This window comes from Nuphar pumila, chromosome 5 (genome assembly GCF_984573655.1).
Source record: "Nuphar pumila chromosome 5, dmNupPumi1.hap1.1, whole genome shotgun sequence".
Taxonomy (NCBI): Eukaryota; Viridiplantae; Streptophyta; class Magnoliopsida; order Nymphaeales; family Nymphaeaceae; genus Nuphar; species Nuphar pumila.
The window spans coordinates 97,519,032-97,545,421 of record NC_143253.1 but is presented as its reverse complement, the minus strand read 5'-3'; the positions used below and the strand labels follow the sequence as shown (position 1 = coordinate 97,545,421).

The window sequence follows — 26,390 nt, the reverse complement described above, 5'->3', positions numbered from 1 at the left end:
ACGATAAAAACCGTCGGCTATGTACCTTATACTGACGATAAATTATCATTAGTTATTTCAGTTTAAAACCTATGATAAATATCATCAACTATATGATTTTAAGTCGATGCTAATTTTTGTCAGCTACTGATTAAAATTGATAATAATTATCATCATGTGATTATTGGCAACAATTAATTATCGTTGTAATTATAAGCGATATTTGGCGATGATTAATTATCGTCATAATTTAAACTCGATGGTAATATCACAATATCTCTTCCCAACCATCTTTCATGTCTTCCTATTCATATTACCAACAAAATTGGAGTGACGATAAAATATCATCGGCAATAGATGTTTTTATTACGACAAAAAATATCATCAGGATTAAATTATTATTAACGATAATTTATCATTGCTATTTTTTTGGTCGGTAATTACCTGTTTTCTTGTAGTGATTACCATGGTAAAGATGGACAGGGAGGGGAGGTTCTCACTTTTCATTGAAATCCATTCTTTCTTTGCGAAAAGAACATGTGGGAAAGAGAGCACCATGTTTGCATTGTTGTGGTGAGACCAACAAAAACGCCCTGCAGTGAGTGCATTTCCAAGGAAAGCCCCTACTTTAGGTGGCATGCAAACGCACCCCTGGTGTTTCAACTGGATACTCTAAAATTAATGGTTCATTTCTTAAGAAAAAAGCTCTGCATGTGCAGCAAATGTCCTCTTAACTTACCAGTTCCAAATGAAATGGCCAAGCTCTTAGTGGATTACAATGGCAAAAGTTTAGAACAATCAATAGTGTTAGACAAATTCCCATGAGAAATTGATATTTTTGTACTTGTGTTTTTATTGACAATTATCAACCCAAATAAACAAAATAAAGAAGTAAAGACGATATAAAAATTGATTGGTAAGAATCATGCAAAACTAAAAAAAATCGTTCTTTTAGAGATATGGTATGTAAAAACTCGAATATTGAGGTAAAATCATGACATATCAAGCGATATTGAGATAAAGATATGGAATAACACATTGGGGAAGATCTAATTTACCACAATCATACCCATCAATGGTGTAAACAATGTGATTGCTTTGAGAGAGTTAAGTTTGCATCAAGAACTCAAAAGGCTAGTGCAGAGTCTAGACCACATTGACAGGCCTATCGAGTGTATTAAGTACGGCTTGGGTACATGATTCACCATAGCACGCTCGTACGCAATTACCATTGATTTAAACGGCAATGTTGTCAATATCGCTTTCGGACCTAAATCAATTTTCAAATCGGTTTAAAGAACCGACAGATTTGGTTCGAGTTCGAATCAAGCTGATTTTAATGTAAAAAGAAAAAAAAAAAACTTCTGATTGTAATTGCGTCGATTTTGTATAATGGTCATGATGGATTCCCTATTTAGGATCATATAGGCGAGAGCTGATGCAATTCTTCCTCTCTGATTGTCTTTGCCTTGTGCTTCCCTTGCGTGAAAAGATGAGGTCACAGATATTTGTGTATTATGCACCTGATCACCCTCCATCTTGAGGACAGGCCTGTCAATTGTGGGACCCAAGGCCTGATGGAGGGCAATCAGGTTCTTAATGTACAAATTTGTGCCATATGATTGCACCCGATCCGGACTCTTCCCTTGTCTTCACTTAGCTCTCTCTCTCTCTTTCTAGCTGCTTCCGTGCTCGGCCAAGCGTTTCCCCTCCGTTTCGGAGAGGTAATGCAAAACCCTAAATCCTAATCTCTCTCTCTCTCTAACAATTTAGTTGCTTTTATATTGAATTCTTATATCTGTTCTCGGGTCCTAGTTTGGATTTGAGTAACACTTCTACTGGAAGAATTGATTGCGTGAAAACCCCAAAGAAATCGTCGCCGAGGTTGATACGGAAAGCGCGTTAGTGTCTGTTCTTTTGAGTAACTTAGGCTCATGATTTTCATTTTTCTCTTTGGATGTTTTCTTTTTGAAAACGTGCTTGTTATTGCTGTTTTTGTCAGAAATTGGATTTCGGTTTGGCAAGCGATTTGAGTTTTTGAAATGTTCTTCACAAATAGTGAAAAAGTGCTTTCGTTATTGTGGAATAAGAAGCCTTCGATGGGTTAACTTCTAGAGGAATGGACGGTGTTCGCTTTTTGAACGTAGTGGCCATTTGGGACTTGGTTTCTGGTGGGTTCTGGAGTCATGGGTGTCGGATTGAAGTGTGTAATTTTTATTGATAAATTGGTGAAAGCGAAGAACTGGGTTTCTTTTTGTTGGTGATATAAGTTTTTTTTGTATTTAGTGGCCTGTTGGGACTTGGTTTCTGCTGGGTTCCTGGGCTGAGTTTTGGGTGTCCGATTGAAGTGCGTGTTTTTTGTTGATAAATTGGCTAAAGCAAAGAACTAGGTTTCTTTCTATTGGTGCTTGTGGGAAGGATGGTTGCACAAGGGTTGAGGTGGAGGCAGGTTGGTGCTATCGGGAGTCTTGTTGATGATGGCATGTTGTTGTAGGGTTTTCTTGAATTTGGATGAGAACGACACTGGTAGTCTTGTAGGTCTTCCCCCATTCAGGCTGTTGCTGATGATGATAGGTTTGCCTGGAATTACACTCCTGCGGTGGACGGCACCCGTTCTTTAGAGCTCTCAGATGTTGGGTCTTGTATGTTATCCTATAGGCTAGGTTCTGAAGGGCATTGGAATATTTGCTTATCAGAAATTTTCTGGTGGTAGTTGTGGTGTTAGCTTTTGGCCTCCTTGGTTATGGATATTTTCTCATTGCATGTGTATTTGTTTGAACTTCGTCTTGGTATTGATGGAACGGGCTATGTCATAGTAATAGAACGTGCATCTGATCCAACCGTGGGTTGTAGTTGAGAAGCCGAAGCATTGAAGCTTTAAATGTTTCAGTTCTGATAAAATGATTAATCTATCGATCCTGTAGTAATAGCTTTCATGTTTTGGTTGATTGTAGCTAGTCCCTTTGATGCAAAAGGTGTCTTATTTGAAGAAATACTTAGCATTGTTGCTAAATTTGTATTTCGAGTGTCTCCCATGTCTGCTGGTGATTTTAACCATCAATCTGTTTATCATTGCTTTGGTGCTAGGCCTGATAAAAAGATCTCATGCAATGTATTCTAGTTTCTGGAAACAACGGAAAATGGTATACAATGGCTGATGCATATCTTTTTGTTCTCCTAGATGATCAATCAGAAGTTGTTCCCACTTTGAATGCGTATTTATAGGCTTATAGCCAATAATGTCCTTTCCTTTCAGCTAAAGTGTTATATCCATAACAATCTACTCATTTTAAGTTGCACTTGGAATCATTGTGGGCAAGCGTCTGGGACTCTTATGAGCAGAACATGACGCATGCCTATATACCTTCAAAGGCCTTTTTTTGTCTTGCATCTAATAGCATTTGAGGATATTCATGTTCCACATGCAAACGATTGTTTTTGACCCCCATACATGTCTCCATTGTCTTTAATTACTTTTTGCATTTCTTTTATTTATTTATGCAAGGTAGACACCAATGTATTGTTATCAATTCTTGCACATCCTTGTTACATTGGATATCTTTGCTGAGGTGTCAAACTATTACCTTAGAGAAACTTTTAGAGAAAAGAAGAAAGACTCTTACTTCCAATACTAAGGAGGAAAAAAGAAGACTCAGGGAAAAAAAGAAGGGATGATCAGAGCCAGAAGGATGCTTTAATGAACAGAATTTTGGTTAAGATGATAATAAAGAACATGTAGAAGTTAAAAAAGGTTGATCTCTAAATATATGATTTTTCAAGATTTAATTTATTTAAATATATGAATAATTTGTCATTTGAAGAACTATATTTCTTTTTGGGCTCATAACATCCCAAAATTTGATATCTAATGGTCCTGGAAAAAATCTTGTCCGAGATGATTTTCGAAATATGAAAAGCAAGTTAACTGAAGTGAAAAAGTCTAGAACAGGGTGGAATTTCATCATACAGGAAGACTTCACTCAAAGAATTCATAGCAGTTCACTTGCAAAGGTTGGGATTTGGGAAACCATTACTTTTAATCAAATAAGTGAATGTGAGAGAAAGTTCCAATTTAAACTTGAAACTTTAATGAAGCATGATATGGTGTTTTCTTCTGATCTTATTGCTTAATTGAGGTGTTTCAGTGCATTTACTGGTGAAAGACACTGGAGAAAACACAAAATCTACAAGACGCTCTAAATTTGGCCTGTAGTTTTGAATTTCGCATTGGACCCATGACAAATCATGAAAATCAGCAAAGATGCTAAAGATCACGAACAAACACAGAAATTGCACTACCTCAAAAGGGTTGCCAACTATGTCACAGGGATTCGGCTAACCAGGTGCCGCACCTGCGTCGACGCGACGTGGGTGCGTGTGCGGTCAACCCGACCCTATGTAAAAAAAATGAAAATCACGACGTCGAGGGAGGCTCGCCTGAGGAGGAGGAGGAGGAGGAGGAGGAGGAGGAGGAGGAGGAGGAGGAGGTCATGCGTGTTTTTGCTCATGCCGACATCGTGGCCATCCGATTTGCATTTTAAAAAGCTAAAAAGTCAACAAGCTCATGTTCAGCATGACCTGATCTGCTTCCGCGTGGGGGAGGGTTTCCGATTTTTTTTTTGCCGCACCCCCGCACCCATGTTTTTTTAAAGTGCCGCATCCCCGCACCTATGTGACATAGGTTGCTAATCAATTGTACATATCACACTTAAATGGAAAGGGTATTTAAGACTCAAAATATCCATTAATTAAAAATATACATACATACATACATATTCATGCAACTGAGGGTAGTTGCATGTGTGCGCACACTTGTGTGCTTGCATGTGTATGTCTCTGCATCTCTGCATATGTAGGCACGTGTGCATGTGTGTGCATAAAGTAAGTGTGTGCATGTGTGCTGCTTGCTCACCACCTCTCTGTAGCAACTAGCAACTCCATGTTTATTGAATATGCTTTTCTGTTCACTTATGTTGCTAGTGATTAGTAATTCATTGTTAGGAGTATCTAATGAACCTCCATAAATGCTTGCTTGGTTGCTTTCTGCTGAAACAAAATCACAAGAGCTTGATTCTTTTGTATGCAGATGTCTTTGTTTCTTGGTAACCTTTCTTCACATATTCGCCATGATGAACTTGTACGCATTTTTCGGAGGTTTGGAAATTGCAATCTACGACTTAAAGATGGATTTGGATTTGTCATCTATGATGTTGCTACAAATGCTGAGAAAGCACTACATGCTCTACGAGGTAGAAGCATCTGTGGGGAGCAGATGTCACTTTCTTGGTCTAACAAACAGCCAAGATATGTTAAGAGGTTTATACGTAATAACAGATGGATCAAACCTTATCATATGAGGAACTTTAAAGGTGAAGCAGAAGATGGCAGGAGGACTAGAGGTTCACAAGATGAGAAAGGATTCCTTACTGATTTGAAGCAATCTAGAAGTTACCATGAAGAGTCTGACAGGGTTGACACACTTGATACAGAGATAGAAAATTGTATAGTAGATCCTCAAGCTGGAGAGAGGAGTCACAGCCCAAATTTGGGGATGGTGCATGAAGATGCTGTAGGTACCAGACCACTTGAAAATGATAGATGGGGTGCACCTGTCAATGACTCATATAATAGTTTTTGTGTAGAAAATGAAACTGATTTTGAACGTTATGAACCCTATCATGGTTATGATGGGGAAAAGGAGAATGACGACCAAAAGAAAGCTAGTTATTTTGGTTCACCACCTCTGGGAAGCTCTCCAGAACAACCAAAGGGGCGGTACTCTGGTGATGCAAGTCGAAAACATGTGGATGATCTGAAGCATCACCAAATCTGCTATAGCTGTGGTGTTGCAGGGCACACAATGCGCAGATGTCCCAGAGGAGATATTGCTAGACGAGGGAAGTATGGCAGATTCAACCATAAGCAAGATGACCAAATTGACCCCAATGCCAGAGATGATTTTGGATTTAGGAGACAAAGAATTGCTTCGCGGGGAAGGCCAGATGGTGATCACGACCTTCTTTTGTCTAGGAAGCACTCAACCAACAACAAGGCATTAAGATCTGAGCCACTTGGAAGAGAAGAAAAGAGAAATAAGAGCTTTTTGGACAGTAAGGAGAACCACCATTCTTATGGTAAGGAGGGATCTCGGGGCCAGAAACGTAGGAGTGAACACGACTCTAAGAAAAAGCAACAGGGAAAGAAACACAGGAGATCCAGTTCATTACTGCAATATTCTGAACCGGCAGTTTCTCCCTCTAGTTATAGAACTTCCCATTCACGGTCACATTTACTGTCGTCAAAGTCTCTTGCAAGGGGTAGCTCCAGTTCCCACTCAAGGTCATTTTCGATATCTTCAAGGTCATTTTCGGTATCTTCAAGGTCAAGATCTTCTTCGTTCGTGTCACATACAAGATCAAGAAATTCTACATCAGGACATAGGTCTGCATCTCCAAGATCATTATCCTTGTCTATTTCGTTAGTTGAACAATTGCCATCTTCTGTAAATCAGATACATCGAGATGGTGCTGATGCTTCGATGAATGAGTCCGATGCATATATAAAGTTGGAAGTTAGTGAAGGTCAGGAGAACATTGAATTAAATAGTTCAACTGCAATCTGTAAAGATGAAAACAAGTCATATTCTTTCAATATTGAGGATGGAAAGCATCAAGATCATGCTGAACATGGTTATAGTGATGGAATCCATTTAAATTCAACTGAAGACAAAGGTTCAAATGTTTTTCCACATAGCAATGATGGCTCTACAAATGATAATCTGTTATTGGAGAATTATGGAGGAAGCACTGATGTTCAGAATCCTATGGACATTATCATGGAGCATATGGCTATTCAATCTGATAAGGAACTTAGTGATGGCTTGTGCACATCAGAGTCTGCCAAGCAGAATGTACATTTGCCAATGAGATGTCAGTTCAGCAATTCTACAAGCATATCCTTGCAGGAAATGCATATGATTTTCAAACATTATGGGTTGCAAATGCCTGAAGAAAGTGAACTTTGCTTATCAATGGAGGCTTATTTTGGTGCTGCACGCATGTGGCCTTGGGAAGTGATATACTATCGCCGTCTAAAGAAAGGGCCAATTTCAACAGAAAACTACACAAGAAGAATGGCTCAAAACAGAGAATTTGGTATCGTGGATAAGTATATAAGAAGCAGTAGTGGTTGGGGAGAGCATGATCTAGTAGAACCATGATGGGTACGGGGGAGGCTTTTTCCCTTGATTTTCTACAGCCTCTCCTTTGAAGCAGTTTTTTTGTAAAGTTCATCTGGTTGATTTTGTATACACAAGTTCCCTAGTGAGATTTCAAGGCATATGAAAGTAAGGTCCACCATGGGTGTTTCATTTTGTTTCATCTTCTGCTAGTGTCAAATTTAAACTGAGATGGACCATACTTATAAACTCTACTTTTAGGCCTTCTTCAGTTTACCTCGAAAGAAATTTTGCTCTTTATACATCTGGCTACTAGTTTGTGTAGAAAAGCTACAATTGGCTCTTGGTAACGTGCAGTTTTGTTCAGTTTCATTTGCTATCAGAATTACATGCCTTTAATTGGCAAAGGAAATAAACATTTACAAATTAGTTTTTCCAGATTTCATATTGCAGAACTTTATACAAAAATGTTTCACGTCTAGTTGATTATGAATATGCCTTCTTATTGCTGGACACATGAACTATTATTTGCTTACAAATATTTTGTTATCAATTTATGTTGCTTTCTTATTTTTTGGAATTTGATTCATCTAGGAATCTAAAAAAATTGTTTCATCTAGGATACAAGTAGTATTGAAGGATTTGATAGAGGAAGAATGACTTTTGCAATTTTATGAACATGGAGCTCTGTTGTAGGTATTTATGACTAAGCCCCTTTCTCTTCTTAGATTCCAAGGCACAGTGCTGCCCTCTTGTCCACCTCATATTTCTCCCTTTGTCTTTGCCTGCTCAAACCTTGTGGAAGTGGAACCATTCCTTTTGAAAGATGGTGATTCCTGTAAATCAATTCTATCTTGCTGGAGGAGAAGAAATAGAGAACCAATTGTGATAGAACAAATACAAGCCCCAGCAGTTTCTTTCTTTGGCTGAGGGGGGCCACCTATGATCTTTATTGATAATAAAACCTAAAACAGGGTTAGTACAAACACCCTTGTTTGCAATAGTTAGTTGCAATGTGTACCATCTTAAATGGTGTGCCAAATAATCTTCGCTTGAATTCTTAAAATATCCTTCTGGTTCCCCTTCTCTGTCTGGTGCAAACATGTACAAGCCTGGTCTTCAAATAATTGTGCTGAGCCTTCGATAATCAGCAACTTGGTCTTCAACTCCCTCTGCTTCAGCTTTGTCTTGCCCAAATGGATAGTCTTATTGACTTGAGGAAAATGCAATAAGATTTTTGTTATCACAATGTATAATAGTACGAACATCCTTGTTTACAATCTGTGCCATCTTAAGTGGCGTGCCGAGCGTAAAGTACAAAGGCTGCACAAGTACAAACATGCTATGTTTAATGAATATCTGACTGAATTCCTAAAATGTCCTTAAATATTAGTGCTTATATGGTGGTACTTTACCCCCATAACTTACGGTGTTACACACTTGATTTACATAGATCTAAGCTCCAAAAGCAAAATCTAATGTTTGGATGATGCTTAACATGTTCTATTTACCATCTTCATGTATTAAAGTTTACTCAAATAGGATGTTTTATATCATTTTTAAACTCTACCTTTATTTTCATGAATTCTGAACTGTTGATTTTTCACCATCTTAAAAATGAATCTTATTGTGCATTTGACATGATAAAACTTTCTAACTTATTCAATAAGCCATGCTAAAACACATCTGTTGGGTTAGATCTACCATTTGATGGTTAGATCCATATGAACAAGAGTCTGTAGACTCTGTACCACCATAAGGTATCATGATACAGAACCACCATATATTTTTTGTATATATATATATATATATGATGGTTTTCCTTGTTTTTCTCATTGTAATTCTTATTATTCTTGAAACGAGTTGGTCATTGAGTGGCTTTACTTGGTAAGAGTTAGGATAATCTCAAAAGATGAAAGTGGATTGGCCATTGAATATTAATGCTCATGTTTCATTAAACATTGTGACATCCTAATCAGTTTTTGCTGTTCTTTTTTTTTATCCAAAGTTTTTGCTGTTCTAAAGAGCAGAAAGAAAAACGATGCATTGGAGCATGAGCTTATGCGCAACACTCATATTACATTGCATGCTGCTGAAATATGAGCACAATCATGAAAGTAAAGGTGCTCACATAACTTCCCAAGGATTGCATGAGCATCCCAAAAGATGCAGTGTATGCTAAGAGTTGGACCAGATGTTTGACTTGTCAAGGCACTCATAGAACTTGTATGTTCAAACATGATGTATTGGTAAGTTGATGCTGAACCTGGTATATGAAATGAATTGTATTCAGGATTTTTTTTTTCTGGTGGTCTTGTGAAGTTCTAAATGAGTCAAGTTTCCCAGTGAACACATTTGTTTCATTGCCTTTCCTATGAAAGATGCTCTTTCCTACAAAGGATGAAAAAAACATGTCTATGGAAAATATATGGTGGGACCCACATAATAAATTCAGAAAAAATAGCTTCCCTGTCAAAATGGATTCATACCTCCCCCAGTGGGAAATTACTTACGCTTTCCTCGAGTCAGAGTGTAACAAACGTTCCCTTTAGGGTGCTAGTCAAATTTATTTCAAAATTTCCCACCCCACCCTGTCCAATTCTTTAGTATTTGCATGACCTGCTAAGGCAATATAAATCTGTTAGCAGATGCAAGGAGTCAGAATTGTGTTTGATTAAACTGTTCTGTTCCTTTTTGACTTGTACAATAAAATATAGATGTAAGCCATTTTGTTGGTTATGACATCTTATGGATTTTGTCTTCCTTTCTGAAAGGATGGGTTTGGTAGGTCGGTGGGGTTCTGTTATGCATTAATTTGCATGATACTGATATTTCTCCTACTGCCCATATCTTTTAGTTGTTGCATTTTCACCCCTACTATTTTCTTCATAGAAAAACCTATTTGTTTGTTCATCCTCTTGCTCTTAGAATCTTTTGGTTAATACCTCATTGTGAAGTAGCTTTGAGTAGGCCAGGCTGGGTCAGGTCCTTCAAGAGCTCGCGTTGGTTGGTGAGCTATGTCACAAGGATACTTCAAGTTAATCCCTTTTTGTGTCCCTTTATATACTATTCTTAATGGAAAACTGCACAAAAATGGTGTCCCATATCCTTTTCAGGGTGTCCAGGGTGTCCATATGACAGTGGATGAGAATTAGACCTGAGCCTGCCTGTTCCGCTAATTTGCCACACTGAACCTTGTGGTTCACATGGTCTAGTTGTGTATGTTTCTTGAGCTAAGCTTATTAGAAGAAATTGGCCAGTGAACGCAGTCTGTCTTGATTATCTATGAACTTAGGTTTAGGCATGGGTTGGTTGGGGTGTGTGGACTTCTATCTGCTATTAACAAACCAGGGAAATTGAAGTCAACAGCATAGGGAAATGCTCGCTAAAAGGCCTTATCTGCAAACTGCATCCAATGATAGATGCCACTTTTCCTCCCAACCCTTGAACTAATGATTCTGAAGACTGCGTGCACATGTGAGACGGTTTAACTGCATCGAACCGTCCAGCAAAGATGCTGCAACTGACTATCAGGATTATTGCTGTTTTGTTTTTTGTAATAGGAATTTAGGATTGTTACAAGGGACATTCACCATTGAATGAGATCAAAGAAAGAGGGGTGGGGGGGTGGGGGGGTGGGGATAGGCCTCTATGATTGACTATACACGAACGTAAATAAGAAATGAAAAATGACCATTAAAAACTCGCATAAAGTTTTTGCGTACATCCGTAAATGTGTGTCCCTACTTTTGCAAACATGTATTGTGAACCTCTTTACCGTCACATGTTTATTGACCGATTGTAGGTTTGTGTTACACATTTGCGAACGTTACGACCTTCGTGTGGATAGCATGTAAACCACTTTTAATTTAAAACTCACATGAAATATGGATGTACATTCGCAAATGTGTATCATGACTTTCACAAACATGTGTTGCCGACCTCTTTACCTTTGCTTTTTTTTATTCATATATAAAGTCATTAGTTGCTCTTTTTTTTTTTTCTTGTTAGAACCCTAACACTTTTTCCTTTAGAACCTTAACTCTTTTTCTCTTTCAGCATTTCAATGAGATTGCAACAGTTTTTTAGTTAACTTCCTTGTCTTCTGGTTCTTAAAAACTTTGGACGAAAAGAGAAGTTAGTTTCATATGTTTTATTGCATTCTTAAAGTTTTTTGCATATATATATATATATATATTTGTTGGCCTTGTAGTATTTGTGTTTAGTTGTTGTTCGTTGCTGATTTATGTTTATTTGCTTGTGTTTTATATAATATTTGGTACCTGATTATATATATATATATTGAATGATTTATGTTTATTTGCTTATCTTTTATTTAATATTTGATTGTTTTGGAGTAACGAGGTTAGGGTTGACTATGCAAAAACATTCAATTGTGGTAATGAGGTTAATGATAAAGTGTCTGGTTTTCAATGTGAGGTACAGTCAGTTGTTTTAATTGAATGTATGAAGGTTATATTAATGACCTTTTCTTACATGTTATTTTCATTTGATGCATGATATATTGTGTGATTGGTATATGCAGTTAATGATGACCTTAAAAAGGGTTATAATACACTACCGTTTTAATGATAATTTTCATTAAAGATCTGTAATGGTGTAAAAAATAATAACTTTAAAGAATTTATGACTTTAATGTCTCATAAAACTGGATATGCCAAAGAGTATTTGAGCTTTCAATTTAGATATTTTGCAGACATAGAAAACCAACAAAGACTGATACTCATTTTAGATGACGATAATGTACTCTTTGTTATGTAGTGGTAATATTTATTTAATTTTTTTTATCGTACAACATGACAAAGTTAAACAAAAAATAGTTGAAAGTGACATGCAAGAAGCAATATATTTATCTCAGGCAATCTCTATTGATGGTGAAGGGCATAAAATAATTGATAATATTGATGTTCGTAACATGCACACGGGCATACAATTGCCTCAACCAATTAGGGATATAAATATTATACATGCAAACAATGAACAATTTGCACTAACAATTAATGTTACGTTAGCAAACTAGTGCTATTGATGTTCATTGTAATAATGTGAATAACATCCAGCCTTTCAGGAGGAATGACATAACTAGGTATAAATGATTGGATTGTGTAATCTATGCTTGAGATACATGTGTTATTTTTATAGTTAATCAAGAAATTAGAAATGCAAGAATAATGCATATATGCAAGCAAATGAAAAAATAAATATGGTGCCTTGTGATATAGTTTGTGCATTCGAACAACCAATTAGTGGTAGCAACAATTATGTAGACAACAAAGAATCAGATGATGCTAATGACTATATTGTGTCAGGTGAAGGTAACTCTGAAAGTATAAGAGATGACCAAGACAGATGTCATGTGACAATTAACGATAAATACAAATGATGTACAAATGACAATTAAAAAGTCGAACCCTTGATATGTTGTATTAGTTATATGAACATTTATTGGGCAATATATATATTTTTTCTGCTAATAAGATGTTGAATAGTTTGTTGTTTAGTAAATTCTTATACAATGAAGAACAATTAGAAATCATTGAAGCAGAGATATCTAAAATTATTGATGAGTTGTGTAACGAAAAATTCAATGACCAGGAATCTTTTAAGTGGCTAACAAAAAAATCAAATAATAAAGACATTATTGTCAGCCGAATGTTTAATGATCTCAAGCGTTGTCATGATTTTTTGAAAGATCATGTGAGCAGGCAAAACTATAAAACAAAATTCTTAAAGAACTATATTAATAAAGTGACTGTTGTATGCACGAGAAAGAACTCACATACTATAGCTAATTGCCTCTAGAAGATGCATTGCATAATGTTGAAGAGAGCAACGTTCTTTTAAGTGAAGACATACGAAAAAGAACATATATGTGGTGGTTCATTGGGCATTTTCCAAGTGAAAAAGTCCATTTAGTGTGGATTGCAGGTGTTATTCACAAACATCTGCATGCTAACTTGAAAATGAATCCAAAAGAAATCATTAATGACATCACTTGCAAGGAATATGTGGAGATTAGCTACAAACAAGCATGACGTGAATGAAAACACATAAAGAAAATGTTATTTGATACATATGAATACTCCTTCAAGATGCTTCTTGCCTATTTTGATCATTTGATGAAGACAAACCAAGGAACTTTAGGGGTCATTGAAACTGATAGAAAAAAACAATTTAAGTACCTTTTCTTATCGTTCTGTCTACACATCAATGGCTTTTTAAAATTGTGTCTTCCAGTTCTTATAGTAGATGACACATTTTTAAAAGAAAAAATACATGAGTATATTTTTATCAGTGCACAATATTGATATTTCTAGTAAGATATTTTTTATATCACTTGCAGTTATAGATAAGGCATCAAAAAAGTTATGGGTATAGTTTCTGGAGTGTCTGAAGCAAAAACTCATATATTACGACGAGTTTAGTGAGAGAAGAGATAATTGACAGTTATATCAGATAGGTACCCAAAGACTTGTATGTTGTCCCCCACATATGGTGTAATTGTCATGTTGGATATTTTATAAAGCACTTAAAAAGAACATTGTTTGAAAATTTGGTACACCACTTAATGTACTTTGATGGAGTGCAATTTGAGCAACCACAAAATAACAATGCATATATTTTCTTGAAAAAATCTAAGGGCATGATCAAGCCGCATATGATTATATTGTCACCGATATAAAACCAATGTTTTGAGCTATATCTTACTTTTTAAGAAAAATATATAGGTGTTTAATATCTAATATAGCAAATAGCTTTAGTTCATGGATTCTCCTCATATGTGACAAGCCCCTAGTGTCTCTGCTTGAAAGGTGTAGTATCATACTAATGACACTATATGAGAAAAAAAAGAATATTGGGCAGAAAATGTTAGACATTGTTGTGCCCGAGGTAAAAGAAAATGTAGAGGCACTAAAAAATATGCACAACTATGTATGATTGTCATACATTGTCACATCATCGATATGAGGCTCGCGATCGATCTCATCGTTGCAGTGTTGATATGGAGGATAAATGCTTTTATAACCTTTGACAGGCGTTTGCGATTCTACGTAAACATGTAATTGCATACATTCCGTATGAGGGCAAGCTACTAGAAGATTACTACAACAAATACTTTAAGGTTTATTCGTATATAGTTGCATATCATACATTTTCATTTTTGTTAATAGTGGATAATATCTCATACAACCCTCCATCCACTATTATTTCAGTCTATCCACCAATAGTGACGTGTAAACCAGGGTGACCTAAGGTGAAGAGATGAATAAAAATACCAAAGGTTGTTGTGTCATACAAATGCAATATATGTGGTGAGATTGGTTACAACAGGCGAAAGCACTTATAACGTTATATTTGAGTACTTCGTGCTAAATGTGTATATTTGTTAAGAATTGTTGAATGAATTATTTTTATATATTTATCGAGAGTTTTTTTAATGAATTCCTTAAATGTCTTTATTAAGAGATAATAAATTTATTGCTCTTATATCTTCTATGTATATCTTAGGTCTTTGAAAATATGAATAAATCACACAAAGGAAAACATGATAACAAATGAAAAAACCATAATCAAACCATTGGCTATAGAAAAACAATCAATTTAGGTAAGCTGTATAAGAAAACAAGTTATATATTTATACATTTATTTATAGTATATGTACATGTTTATATTCAATTGCAATTGACCATGAAAATAGGTGGATGACAAGCAACCATAACAACAAAAGCACAAGTATAATTTTGGCATGAAGACATTGTTGAGCAGTGATGCAAGTGTTAACACGTTTATATGTTTGTATAAAGATTAATTTAAATCTAACATGAATGTATCACAAATGTTAATTATGTAGCATCTAGAAATATTCATTACCAGAATTCAACACATTCATATACGAGATGAGGCAACAAAAAAGAAATTACCAAAGACCATTTACCTTAACACGTGGTTCTTAGTGAGTCCTGATAGCGATAGTCTTATTTTTCTCCCAACTTATATAAACTAAATGCTTAATGTTTGTGTTCATAGCAAATGATTACCAATACCGAAGGACAATTTGAGGCTCATTCTTTCTTGAAGAACCATAACTTGCAGTATCCTTTTACAAAGTATGACGAGGTATTTGTCATAGTGTACTGGTTCTCTGTTATATTGCATACTTACATTTATATTTACACTACATACAATGTGTGCTTATGATGTAAATCTTAATTTCTCAAAATTGGAGCAATCAACACTAGGTTATTTTAGAGATGAACATGAAAACAAGGAAGTTTACGCTATACAATTCCGCTGGGACCATAACATATGCAAATAAAGACATATGTGATCTAGTACAAACTATAACTTGTTCAATAATATGTTTAGTTTGCTTTTATATTAGGTAAGATTAATGTTAGATTTTAGGTTTATTATTTGGTAAAACAATTTGGTTACAACATTTATTCTAATTTGCAAGTTTGTCCCATGAAAGAGAATTTCCAATAAAATAATGAGTAATGACTTTCATATATGATTGTTAACTTAATATATGCATGCACACATTTTTTAAAATGCAATTGTTACATGTATGATTGTGGTGTGTTTGTGCTAATGTACATGAAGTACTTGTGCAAGAAAAAAAACTCACTTTCAAGCAGATATACTATTATGTATAGTTTTGTTAGGTGTTTGAAATGTAAGCTAATCAGTTGTTTGCTAAAAACCTTTTTAGGAGGATGTAAAATTCATAAGAACATCGATGGTTAAATTCTATGATGAATTAAAGAAGAAGAAGGTGATGCAAGCAGAGGCCAAAAAAAAAGAGGAAACCATGACAATGAATCTACAAGCGAAAAAAGGCACAACTAACCATGATAGTGTATTCTTCTTAAAAAAAAGGCAGAGGAGGACAAGTCAGAGGCTTATGATGTAGAAGTTGCTATTGAAGAAATGCTAAATTTTCTGAATTGAATTATTGTGTACTTTTATTCTTAAAGAAAATCAAATATTTTATAAATATATTACCTTCTTTATACTATGATTGGTAATAATAAATTTATTGAAAGTTACCTGTATTGTTGTGATACTGATGATTCTTTATGATTATTAGATGTTACTTAAATGTATTAGCTAGGTTTTTTTAATATATGAATGTATTATTTGTAGTGTATTTGAATGCATGAATGTTGTAGAAGGTTTATAATTGGATGTATTTGAAAGAATGTAAATTACAAATACATGATATTTTATAATGTGTTTGAATGTATAGATTTGTTGGCAAGTTTTGAATACTGTTCTGTAAACACCCAAATTTTTTCTCGTTCACTTTCAGACACCCCCTGCCATAGATGCCAAACCTGTAGGTCAGTGTAGGAGTCTAATCCTAGTTTTGTCCCTTTTTAGGTGTCATTTCACCCCCATTCTGTCAGTAAAATTCTCATTTTACCCCTAGGTCACCATAGATCCTTGTCAGTCAGACTCGACCAAGCTCATTCTTAAACTCAGAACAGTTAGAATGTCAGTCATTTCTAGTTCACCTGAGCTCACGATGAGCATATCATGTTCATTTCTGACCATTTCTGCCAAAACGGGTTCATTTCCTGAGAAATGAGCTAATTTCTAACCTGAATCCCAGTCAATTGTTTCCGGGTCAGTCAAATACAGTCGACCCTATTCCCTTGAGTCTAACCTGAGCTCACCAGGAGTTCAAGTAGCGCAGTTCCAATTCAAATCCATTTCCCACAGTCTAGGAGTCCATTTTAGCCCATTTCAGCTGAAATTGAGCTAAGTCCAGTCATTTGAGCTAGTATTTGAACTTCAGTTTTAGTTCATCTCGGTATTACTGATCTTTGTTCCAGCTCAAACCTAGTTCTTGTTCGTAACTCACTTCACTTCAGTGATCATTTCTCACAATTTCTCTAAGAAATGATATTATTTCTCGATCGTTCAGTGTAGGAGTTTAGTTGAGCCAGTGTCTTGTTAGTTCATTTGAGTTTTGAAACCCTAGAACTCAGTTTATTCCAGTTCAAACCAGTTAAAACCCCAGTTTTTAGTGTCACTCTTTGCCCCGCAGGGACAAAAACCATTTCTTGAATCATTTTGTTTATTTTTATCAATTTTATCATTTTTTAAACTGGTACAACTGTCAGTCAGGATCCAATACCTAAAATCCTTTATCCGGGGTTTATATTTTACATGACATTCCATGTCATATCTCATCATTTCTTATCATTTTATCACATTTCATCTCATTTTCGAGATCCAACACTATGGTTTTTTCTAAACATCTAATCTAAATTGGATTTTAAAACCTTTCTTTCGAAAGCAATTTCAAAAACCTAGGTTTTTAAATTGACATTTTCCATTTGGCTAACCCCTAAAGCTTCATTTCAAAAACATTTCTTCAGAAAAACAATCTGGATTCATTGTAATACAATTTTTAATCTATTTTAAACCTCAGATGAGACCCATCCAGGTGGTGTCACTTCTGAATTAATGATTTCTTTCAAAACTTGCACAATTTCAATTATTTCAGAATTCTAGTTGAACTAGGACTTTGTCATTTTACATTTTTAAGTCCTTTCAATCTTTCATTTATTGATTCTAAGTTAGAAGTGGGTTCATACCTTGTTTGCTCCCCTTATTTGGCCTTTTTCTCAGAGTTTCAGTCAAATTAGGACTCTGCCTCAGAGTCCCAATCGAATTAGGACTCTATCCTGATTTCATTTTCAATTGTTTTTAAAAGTCTTTTTTAAAATCTCATCATTTGCTTTTCAGAAAACCAAAAATTCTCAAAGTTCTTGTCAAATTAGGACTCTTCCCCAGAGTCCTAGTCGGATCAGGACTCTGAACCTGACTTCAATTTCTATCTTATTTTCACCTGTTTTTTAAACTCTCTCATTTGTTTTCTAGAAAACCGTAAATTTTAAGAGTTTTAGTAGAATTAGGACTCTGTCCTAGAGTCCCAGTTGGATCAGGACTCTAATTCTGATTTTAATTTTCACATTGTTTTCATCTATTTTTGCGAAAAAACTTCTAAAACCTCCTTGTTTATTCAAAATTTTGAGAGTTTTAGTCAAATTAGGACTCTGTCTCAGAGCCCCAATCAGTTCAGAACTCTACCATGATTTTATCTGTTACCTTTATTTTACTGTTTTTTAAAAAACAAACCCAAAATTTTAGAGTTTCAGTTGAACTAGGACTCTGTCTTAGAGTTTCAATTGGATTAGGACTCTAATCCTGATTTCAAATTTCATCATATTTCCACCTGTTTTCTAAAAACTCTCTCAATTATTGTCAGAAAAACCAAAAAAATCTAGAGTTTCAGTCCGATCAGGACTCTGTCCCAAAGTCCTAATCCGGTTAAGACTCCATTCTGATTTCTTTTTCTACTTCAATTTTTATTCTCTTCACTTGTTTTTCAAAAATTAGTCCATTTTGTAGAGTTTCAGTTGATTCAGGACTCTATTTTAGAGTTTCGGTTGAGTTAGGACTCTAATCCTGATTGCTTTTTCTGACTTATTTTTACTAGTTTTGAGAAAAATTTTCAAAAACTTCTTCGTTCGGCTTTCAAAAGCATAAATGTCAGAGTCTTAGTTGGTTTAGGACTCTAGTCTAGAGTTTCAGTTCTTTTAGGACTCTATTTTTAACCTTTGATTGTCATCTGGTGATTTTAACTCTATTTTAAAACCTTTTTCAGTCTTTATTTTAACTTTTTTTTTCAAAACCCTGATGTGGGTCCCACTCAGTTGGCGCCACATCTAGAGGAGTCTTGATCCATTCAGGACTCTAATGGACTCGAAATTTCCAATTTCAAAACCAATTTCATTCTAAACCTCTTTTGAAAACCTTCATTTTCAAGTTTTAAAATCATTTTTTGAAAAATCAAGCGGGGCTCACCCTAGGTGGCACCATATTTGAAAGAGTTAGGGTTAGTTCAGGGTTACTCAGTGTTCTAATTAGGTTAGGAGTCTAGAAGAATCAAAACTTGATTTTAAAATTTCTAATTTTACTTTACATTTTAACTTAGGATTTTAAAGTTTTAAAAATTAGGGTTTTAGAAAAACCAAGTGGCGCCACATTTGGAGTCTCTTAAGTTATCTAGGGTTTTAGTTAGGATAATTAGGGTTAGTTAGAGTCCCACCTAGGCAAGAAGTTCATAAAAAATTGCCCCCCCTCTTTGGTTGGTTTTAGATATAATTTTGAAAAGTCAAAGAGGGCATTAATTAGCCCTAATTAAGTGGGATTTCAAAAAGCTATAAAAAGGGGACCAAGGGGGTCGACTCTTATGCTTTTTCTCTCTTTTTTTCTTGCTCTCTCTCTCTCCTCCAGCCAGCCTTCCTTCCTCCATTGTTTCAACAACCTCCAAGGTAAATTTTCTCTATCTTATTTCATTAATGTTATTAATTTTTTATGCTTGTTTCTATGATTTCCACCATTGTTGCCCCTTGCATATGGATTCTAGGCTCTCTTTTTTTCATTCAAGAATCATAAAATCGATTCAATAAAGCAATCTAAGGTTGTGTATGGACGTTTTTCATAATTTCAAACCGTTGAAATCATTTAAATTATCATTTTTTATGTTTAAGCCAATAAAAAGATGAGATTCGCCCGTTTAATGGGTCAAATCTCTCTTTTAGAAGGCTAAATCAAATTCTAACCGTGTATTCCTTAATATTTTTTTTTATTTTTTTATCATGTTCATGCTTATTTTGGTTATTCAAATGTCAAATCCAAAATTGTGGTGTTATTTTCATGTTTATTTTATTATTTTTCATATTTAGATTAGGTTTTTCATGTTTTATGGATAATATATGGATTTCGATCCTGAGCACGCGGGAATGATGTTTTCTCATGCTCGATTTCTTATAAAAAAATATGATTTTTTTAGGGTTAAACTGTGAATATGTCAGTGATTTTCTGTAAAAAAATCGGATTATTTTGGGTTCTGAAACTCTGTCAAAAAAATAGAAAACCGAATCTTACTTTTTGAATAGTGAAAACGCTATGTGGATTCGGGAACAACTTGTTGAGGCGATATCTCTCTCATCGATGATCCATAAGTTGTAGTGTCTTCATTATTCTGTCTAGTATTTTTTATAAAATTTTCATATTTTTATGCATCTTTTTGCTATTTTCCTCTAACAGAAAGTAGAATCGGTTTTACAAAGCCGTTATGCATTGTCTAAACCCTAGATTGACTTGTGTCAATCATATCTCCCTCACCGAAGATACGATCGATGATCCGTAAACGGGAAAACCTTTCTCTGTGTGTCTACTTTTATCTGCTAAAATTTTATAATTTTTTAACATGATTTGCTATATTTACCTGTACCCAAAACCTGATATATTTATTTTAACTCGTTACATATAAGCTAGAATCAATCGTATATTGCTGAAGCGAAATCTTTCTAACCGAAGATGATTTTTCTGATATGTGAAAAGGGAAATCTTTGTTTTTTCTGTCTAGTACCTATCTATAAATTTTTATGGTGGTTTAACACCCGATTTGGGTCTGACATTGTGATAGGTACGTGCCCACAGGCAAAATTGTGTATTTTAGGGTTTTATTCAATTTTTACATTAAAATAATGTCAAAACATATTTTTTATTGCAGTTTAATTTTAGGGTTATTAGAACTATCTATGTCAATTTTTACAGATTTTTGAATTCATTTGATATATTATTTGATTAAATCATGAAAATAGGGTGTCCGCGGAGTTCCGATTCGAGTAAAACACTGACGAAAATCACTGTTTTTTATGATATTTTGATTTTTTAAAAAATGTTTCATGTTTTTAATGTTTGATCATGTTTATAATCATGCTAGGATGCTTCACACACGATTTGGTGTTTATTTGAATATATTTGAGCCCTAAATTCAAAGTTTTACCAAAATCTTTTCTGAAAACCCTGATTTCAAGGCCATAGTCTTGTTTTTAGGAGTATTTTTATCATTTTTCTCTAAATTTTGAATTTAAAAGTTGTTTATTTTTATTATTTCTTTAATTTTATATCATATTTTATTATGTTTATCTCAAGAAAACATGAAAATAGGTTTATATCTGGATAAATCCAGTAATTTTCAAATATTACTGGATAAATCCAGAAAAACTGACATATTTTCACTAACAAGCTTTCTAGTTTTGCAGAGACATTCAAGATTGTATTTTTTTTATTTTCATTTATTTCAATTCAATTAATGATGTAATTGTAAACATTGATATAATAATTTAATTTCCTACTTAGAATAGGATTACATTGCATATAATTTATTTTTTTCTTTTTATATAAATGTCAATGTGTGATGGATGATGATTCATGAAATATTCAAACTCACAATGGTCTACACGAATAGCATGTGCACTAGCTTCTAAGGAGTTGATAAACTCAGTAGGTTTCGTATTTGTGGCCATAGTCAGAATACAAATAAAACCCAGATTTATCATTTTTTTCTAAGCCACAAATGACTTACACTCTTAGGCATCTTCAGAAATCATTGCATATTTCAAAGTTTTTCCAAGTATTTTCTCCTTTTAGAACCAAATGAGATATTATTCAATACATATTCGTGGTCATAGTTAGGGATATGTAGAGAATTTATTTCATAAAAATTCTATAAGACACATAATTTTTTTTTTCAAATGATTTTCATAAATTCTTCAGAAAATACTTTCTCAAATTGCATTTATTCATTCATCTAGGTTAGATTGCATCATGAAAATATTTCATAAGGCCACACGCCCCTTCTTCTGATTTACTTCATAAATTCATATCAGAGAAACTGATTTTCTCAAATTTGCTAAATTTTTCTCAGAAATCAATTTTCTTTTCTTCAGAAATGTTCTCTCAATATGGGTTACAATTTTCAAGGTGTCCCCTTTTCCAAATATTTCTAATTATTCCAAGCAAATATCATGTTTTCAAAATTGCATTTTCTGAAATTCATAGCACATGCCTGATTCTTTGTGCATTTAGGAATAGAACATCGATTTAGACAAGTTGAACAAAACAAAGCATATGATTGATCCTTGGTTTGATTACCCCTGGTTATGGTGTCAGGAACGGTTGAACCTCGTACCGACAGGCGAGTCCTATTCTTCAAAATTATTTTGCTTTTTAAAATGGAGGTGAGTTATTTTCAAAAACTTTTTCAAAGGTCGGTTTGACTTGCAAAAGTAAAATTTTGCAATGATAACAGGTTTGACGACCATGATGGGACCTGTCATCGTCTGATCAATCTTGTGTTTTGCTCTATTTAATTTGTCAAAATCGTATTCTATAATGTCAACTCTATTTTCATGTGAACCTAGGAGCCTATAATCAAACCCAGCTGACATGGATTGCATGTAAACTTTGGCATGGTTTGGTAGGACCGATTGAGGAGGCATTATTCATGCTCACTTAGACCTAGGTCAAATACAATCTTCCTCAATGTAGGATTTGATTGAAAACAATGTTTGCTTCTCAAAAAATTTTCAAAATCTACTTCTTTGGGTCATTAGAGCCTTTTGTTTTCTTGCATGTTGATCATATTTCAAAAGCAACCCCAACTACTTTTACCTGGTCACTACGTTGTTGGGCTTTCTTCCAGAGCCATAGTTTGGGACAAAGCCTCACAACTGAGCCACCTATTTGGGTTGATCCCCCCCTGCCATGTACTAAGGGCCATAGTCCAAAGTATATTTGCAGATGCTCAAGGATGTTGAAAAACATTAGCCTAGAACCAAAGAAAATATTTTTATGCCACGTACATCGGGCCTCGGCTCGAGTATATCGGCATAGCATGATTGAACACAGATGATCTAAGCCTTAGAGTTAGGATTAAGGTCCTACAACTATTTCAAAACTTGTGTATTTAGAGTAAGCTTTTTAGGGAATGCTATATGAGCATACTTGATTATGCAGAATGTGATTGAATGTTATTTTTCTTTATTCCCTTTGTTTCCTTATATTTTTTTATAATTTTTTCTTAAAATCCTTGACAATTTTTTAAAATCCCTTATTTTCTTATATTCTCTCTCATTTTTACAAAGAATTTATCAAAACCCTGGACGATTTTTGCAAATCCTTTGTTTTTTCACAAAACTTCAGGCAATTTTCTATCATTCCTTTCCTCTGGATCTTGAATTTTCAGCTTTATTTTGATTCTGCCTACTATTTCCCTTAAGAAAAATCATGTGTTTTTTTTATGGATTTCAATCATGTTTTCAAAAATCTTTTCACCTTATTTTTTCAGTGAATTCCATGATCATGGCAGTGGAAAATTATCTGCCCACCTTCCCTTATGGTTTACCTTAGTTGCGTACTTCCTTTGTCGAAGTAACAACACAATTATCGCAATTCCAACAATGACCTAATCTCGGGTAATGGGATATCCTTTCAAAATTGCCAACCTAATCTCATCAGATTTTTCTCTTATTCTTTTCATTCAAATTGTTGTCCTTAATTTTTTTCCATCCTGACCATCCCATTTGTCCTATAGAGAGTATCAACATTGTTGAATGGTTCAGATCAGATCAAGCAAGAAGACTGCACTATATCAGCGCGTCAGTGATATTAGCAACGAGCAAGAAAGGATGAGTTCTCCAAGTTCGGCCAAAGGACAGGGTCAACAAGATGGCAACGACATCAATCCCACCATGTATACTTTATTCCAGAAAATGATGGCCAAGATGCAATCAGAGCAAGTTGAGGCTAGCTCAGAAAAGATGCCATCCAAGAAGAAAACTAAGGGAAAAAACATCAGGAAACACATCAAAATCACCCAGAAGAAGGTTCAGCAGGACAACGAGTTTGAAGGGGCAAATTCAGTGGAAGAAGATTCTGGAGAAGAACATGAGTTGTTCATTCAAGAGCCCAAATCTATTAACCAGTCAAAGAAGCAGACCCTAGAGGTCGATGATCCAATCCAACTTCAGTTGAAGGAAGTGACAAGGATGGTCAAGGACCTAAAAGCTCGAGATAAAAGCAAGAAGGTCTATAATAGTGAGGACTTCTACGATGGTCTTGAAGGGAACAACATTCTGGAAGATCTCCCCCATAAATTTGTCAAATTCGATGGGACTGGTGATCCTAAGGCTCACTTGGCTATGTTCTTTGCAGAATGCAATCAATTCAAGAGAGATAATCGAGCTTTGTTTAGATACTTTCCGCGTAGTCTAGAGGGCACAACAGCCAAGTGGTACTCCGAGCATATTAATCCAATCGAGCTGCAAGAGTTTGATAAGGTGGTCAACCTTTTTATCGAACGATTCTTATTCAATACTGAGGCCTTGCCCACATTGAATCATCTCTGCAGCCTGAGACAAAAAGAGGGTGAAAAGGCCAGAGACTTCATTCACAGATGGAGATCCACTTGCAATCGAACGAGGGATCCGATATCAGAAGGGCATGCATTGTCAGTAATCCTAAACAATTTCTCCCAACCTCTGAGGGGCCTGATTTCTACCTCCCCGGCGTGATTCTTTGTCGAATTAATAGAACGAGCTGAATGACTCAAAATAGGTGTAAAAAATGGTGTATATGAGAGCTTCACGCTCTCGAAGAATAGCTCAAATGCCAAAGAAAAAGTGCAAGCCACTTGCGCAACCAACACCACGGGACAAAACAATAGCAGTGACATAAAAAGCAAAATGGGAATGCCCTCAAGCATGATAACAAGTCTTCTGGCTTCCCGCAGAAACTAAGCACTCGAGAAAAGATAAAGCGCGACGGTTGGGGTTATGACCGCGAATTCACTCCTTTAGATCAACCGCTTGAGGAAGTTCTTGAATACCTGCTCAAAAAAAAATGTGATTAAACTTCTAAGGGTTGTCGATCCTCCAGTCACCCTAGGGAAATGGAAAGATCATTTCTGCAAGTTCCATCGAGCAATGGGGCATGATACTGAACGTTGCTTCGTCCTCAAGAACATCATTCAAGACAGCATCAACAAAAAGTTTTTTATGGTAGATGAAGAAGAAGATCAATCGACCGTCTTGACCAAGCCTTTCTTTGATCATTCAAAAAAGTGACAATGCCAATGCTCTCCCATCTTGCTTTTGTCGTTTTAAAGGGATGATGTAGTCTCATTTCTTTCCTTGATTTGCCATTCTTTCTTTAATGCATCAATAAAATTATATATTTTTTTTGTCATAACCTGACGCTATCTTCTTTTTGTAAAATATCTTCTTGCGAGGAGTGACCTTTTTCAGAGTGCCTCTCGAATCAATCAAGAAGCGTATTGCCAATCTGTCACCTTGTTATCTTCAGAGAGCATTCACCAATTGTCTATCCTTTCATCCAACATCTTACTCCTCAGTTACACTGAAGCATTTTTTTTGAAAATTTATCTCTACTTCAAAACGTTCTGTATGCAGGCAGGATCAAACAAAATCTTTCATCATTTATTTGCATTTATTTGCATATATTTGCATTCATCTATATTTTGCATTCATTTGCATTTGCATCGAATTTTTACCCATTCAGGATAAGGGATAATCTTGAGACTCCCGGTAGTTGTCCAAGTAATCGTGAGGCTGAAGATTGACATCTCCCATCACAATCAATAAACACTTTTCAAAACACCAATCTTTTTCAAATTCGACCTTCGGGTCGAGTCTTTTATCAAAACCATTTTCACTGGTCTTGCCAAAATCAACCTTCGGGTTAAGCCTTTTTCTAAATCCGGTTCTTACTGGTCGAATTCTTTAAATCTGGTTTTTACTGGTCAATGTTTTCAAACCCAGTTCACACTGGTCTAGTTTTTTTTTGAAGATTCGAGTTCTGACACCAATTTTCTTTCCTTTAAATTCTAGAATTGGTCTAGAAAATCCGAGTTTCGACTCAAACTTTCTTCCAAATCCGGTTTAGCATCGGTCCTTTCATAAAATCCAATTTTCGAGTTGGTCCTTACAAATTCAGTTTAGCACTGGTCCTTTCAAATCCAGTTTAGCATCAGTCATTCCATAAAATCCATTTTTTGAGTTGGTCCTTACAAATCCAGTTTAACACTGGTCCTTACAAATCTAGTGTAGCACTAGTCCTTCCAAATCCGTTTTAGCATCGGTCCTTCCATAAAGTCGAATTTTTGAGTTGGTCCTTACAAATCTAGTTTAGCGCTGGTCCTTCCAAATCCAGTTTAGCAACGACCCTTCCATAAAATCCAATTTTTGAGTTGGTCCTTCCATAAAATCCAATTTTCGAGTTGGTCCTTACAAATTCAGTTTAACACTGGTCCTTCCAAATCCGG

The 26,390-nt window shown here is 35.1% G+C and overlaps 1 protein-coding gene across 1 annotated transcript; it reads left to right on the top strand.

The window, feature by feature from the left end:
• Window positions 1–1,678: 1,678 nt before the first annotated feature.
• On the top strand, window positions 1,679–7,683 carry LOC149837878 (uncharacterized). Its single transcript, XM_090007520.1, has 2 exons — window positions 1,679–1,703; window positions 5,066–7,683. The coding sequence occupies exon 2, from the start codon at window positions 5,066–5,068 to the stop codon at window positions 7,196–7,198; it is 2,133 nt and encodes a 710-aa protein (XP_089863646.1). The 5' UTR covers window positions 1,679–1,703; the 3' UTR covers window positions 7,199–7,683.
• Window positions 7,684–26,390: the final 18,707 nt, after the last annotated feature.

Excerpts from the sequence above, each read along its gene's own strand:
- LOC149837878 (XM_090007520.1), top strand. The coding sequence starts at position 5,066 with ATGTCTTTGTTTCTTGGTAACCTTTCTTCACATATTCGCCATGATGAA.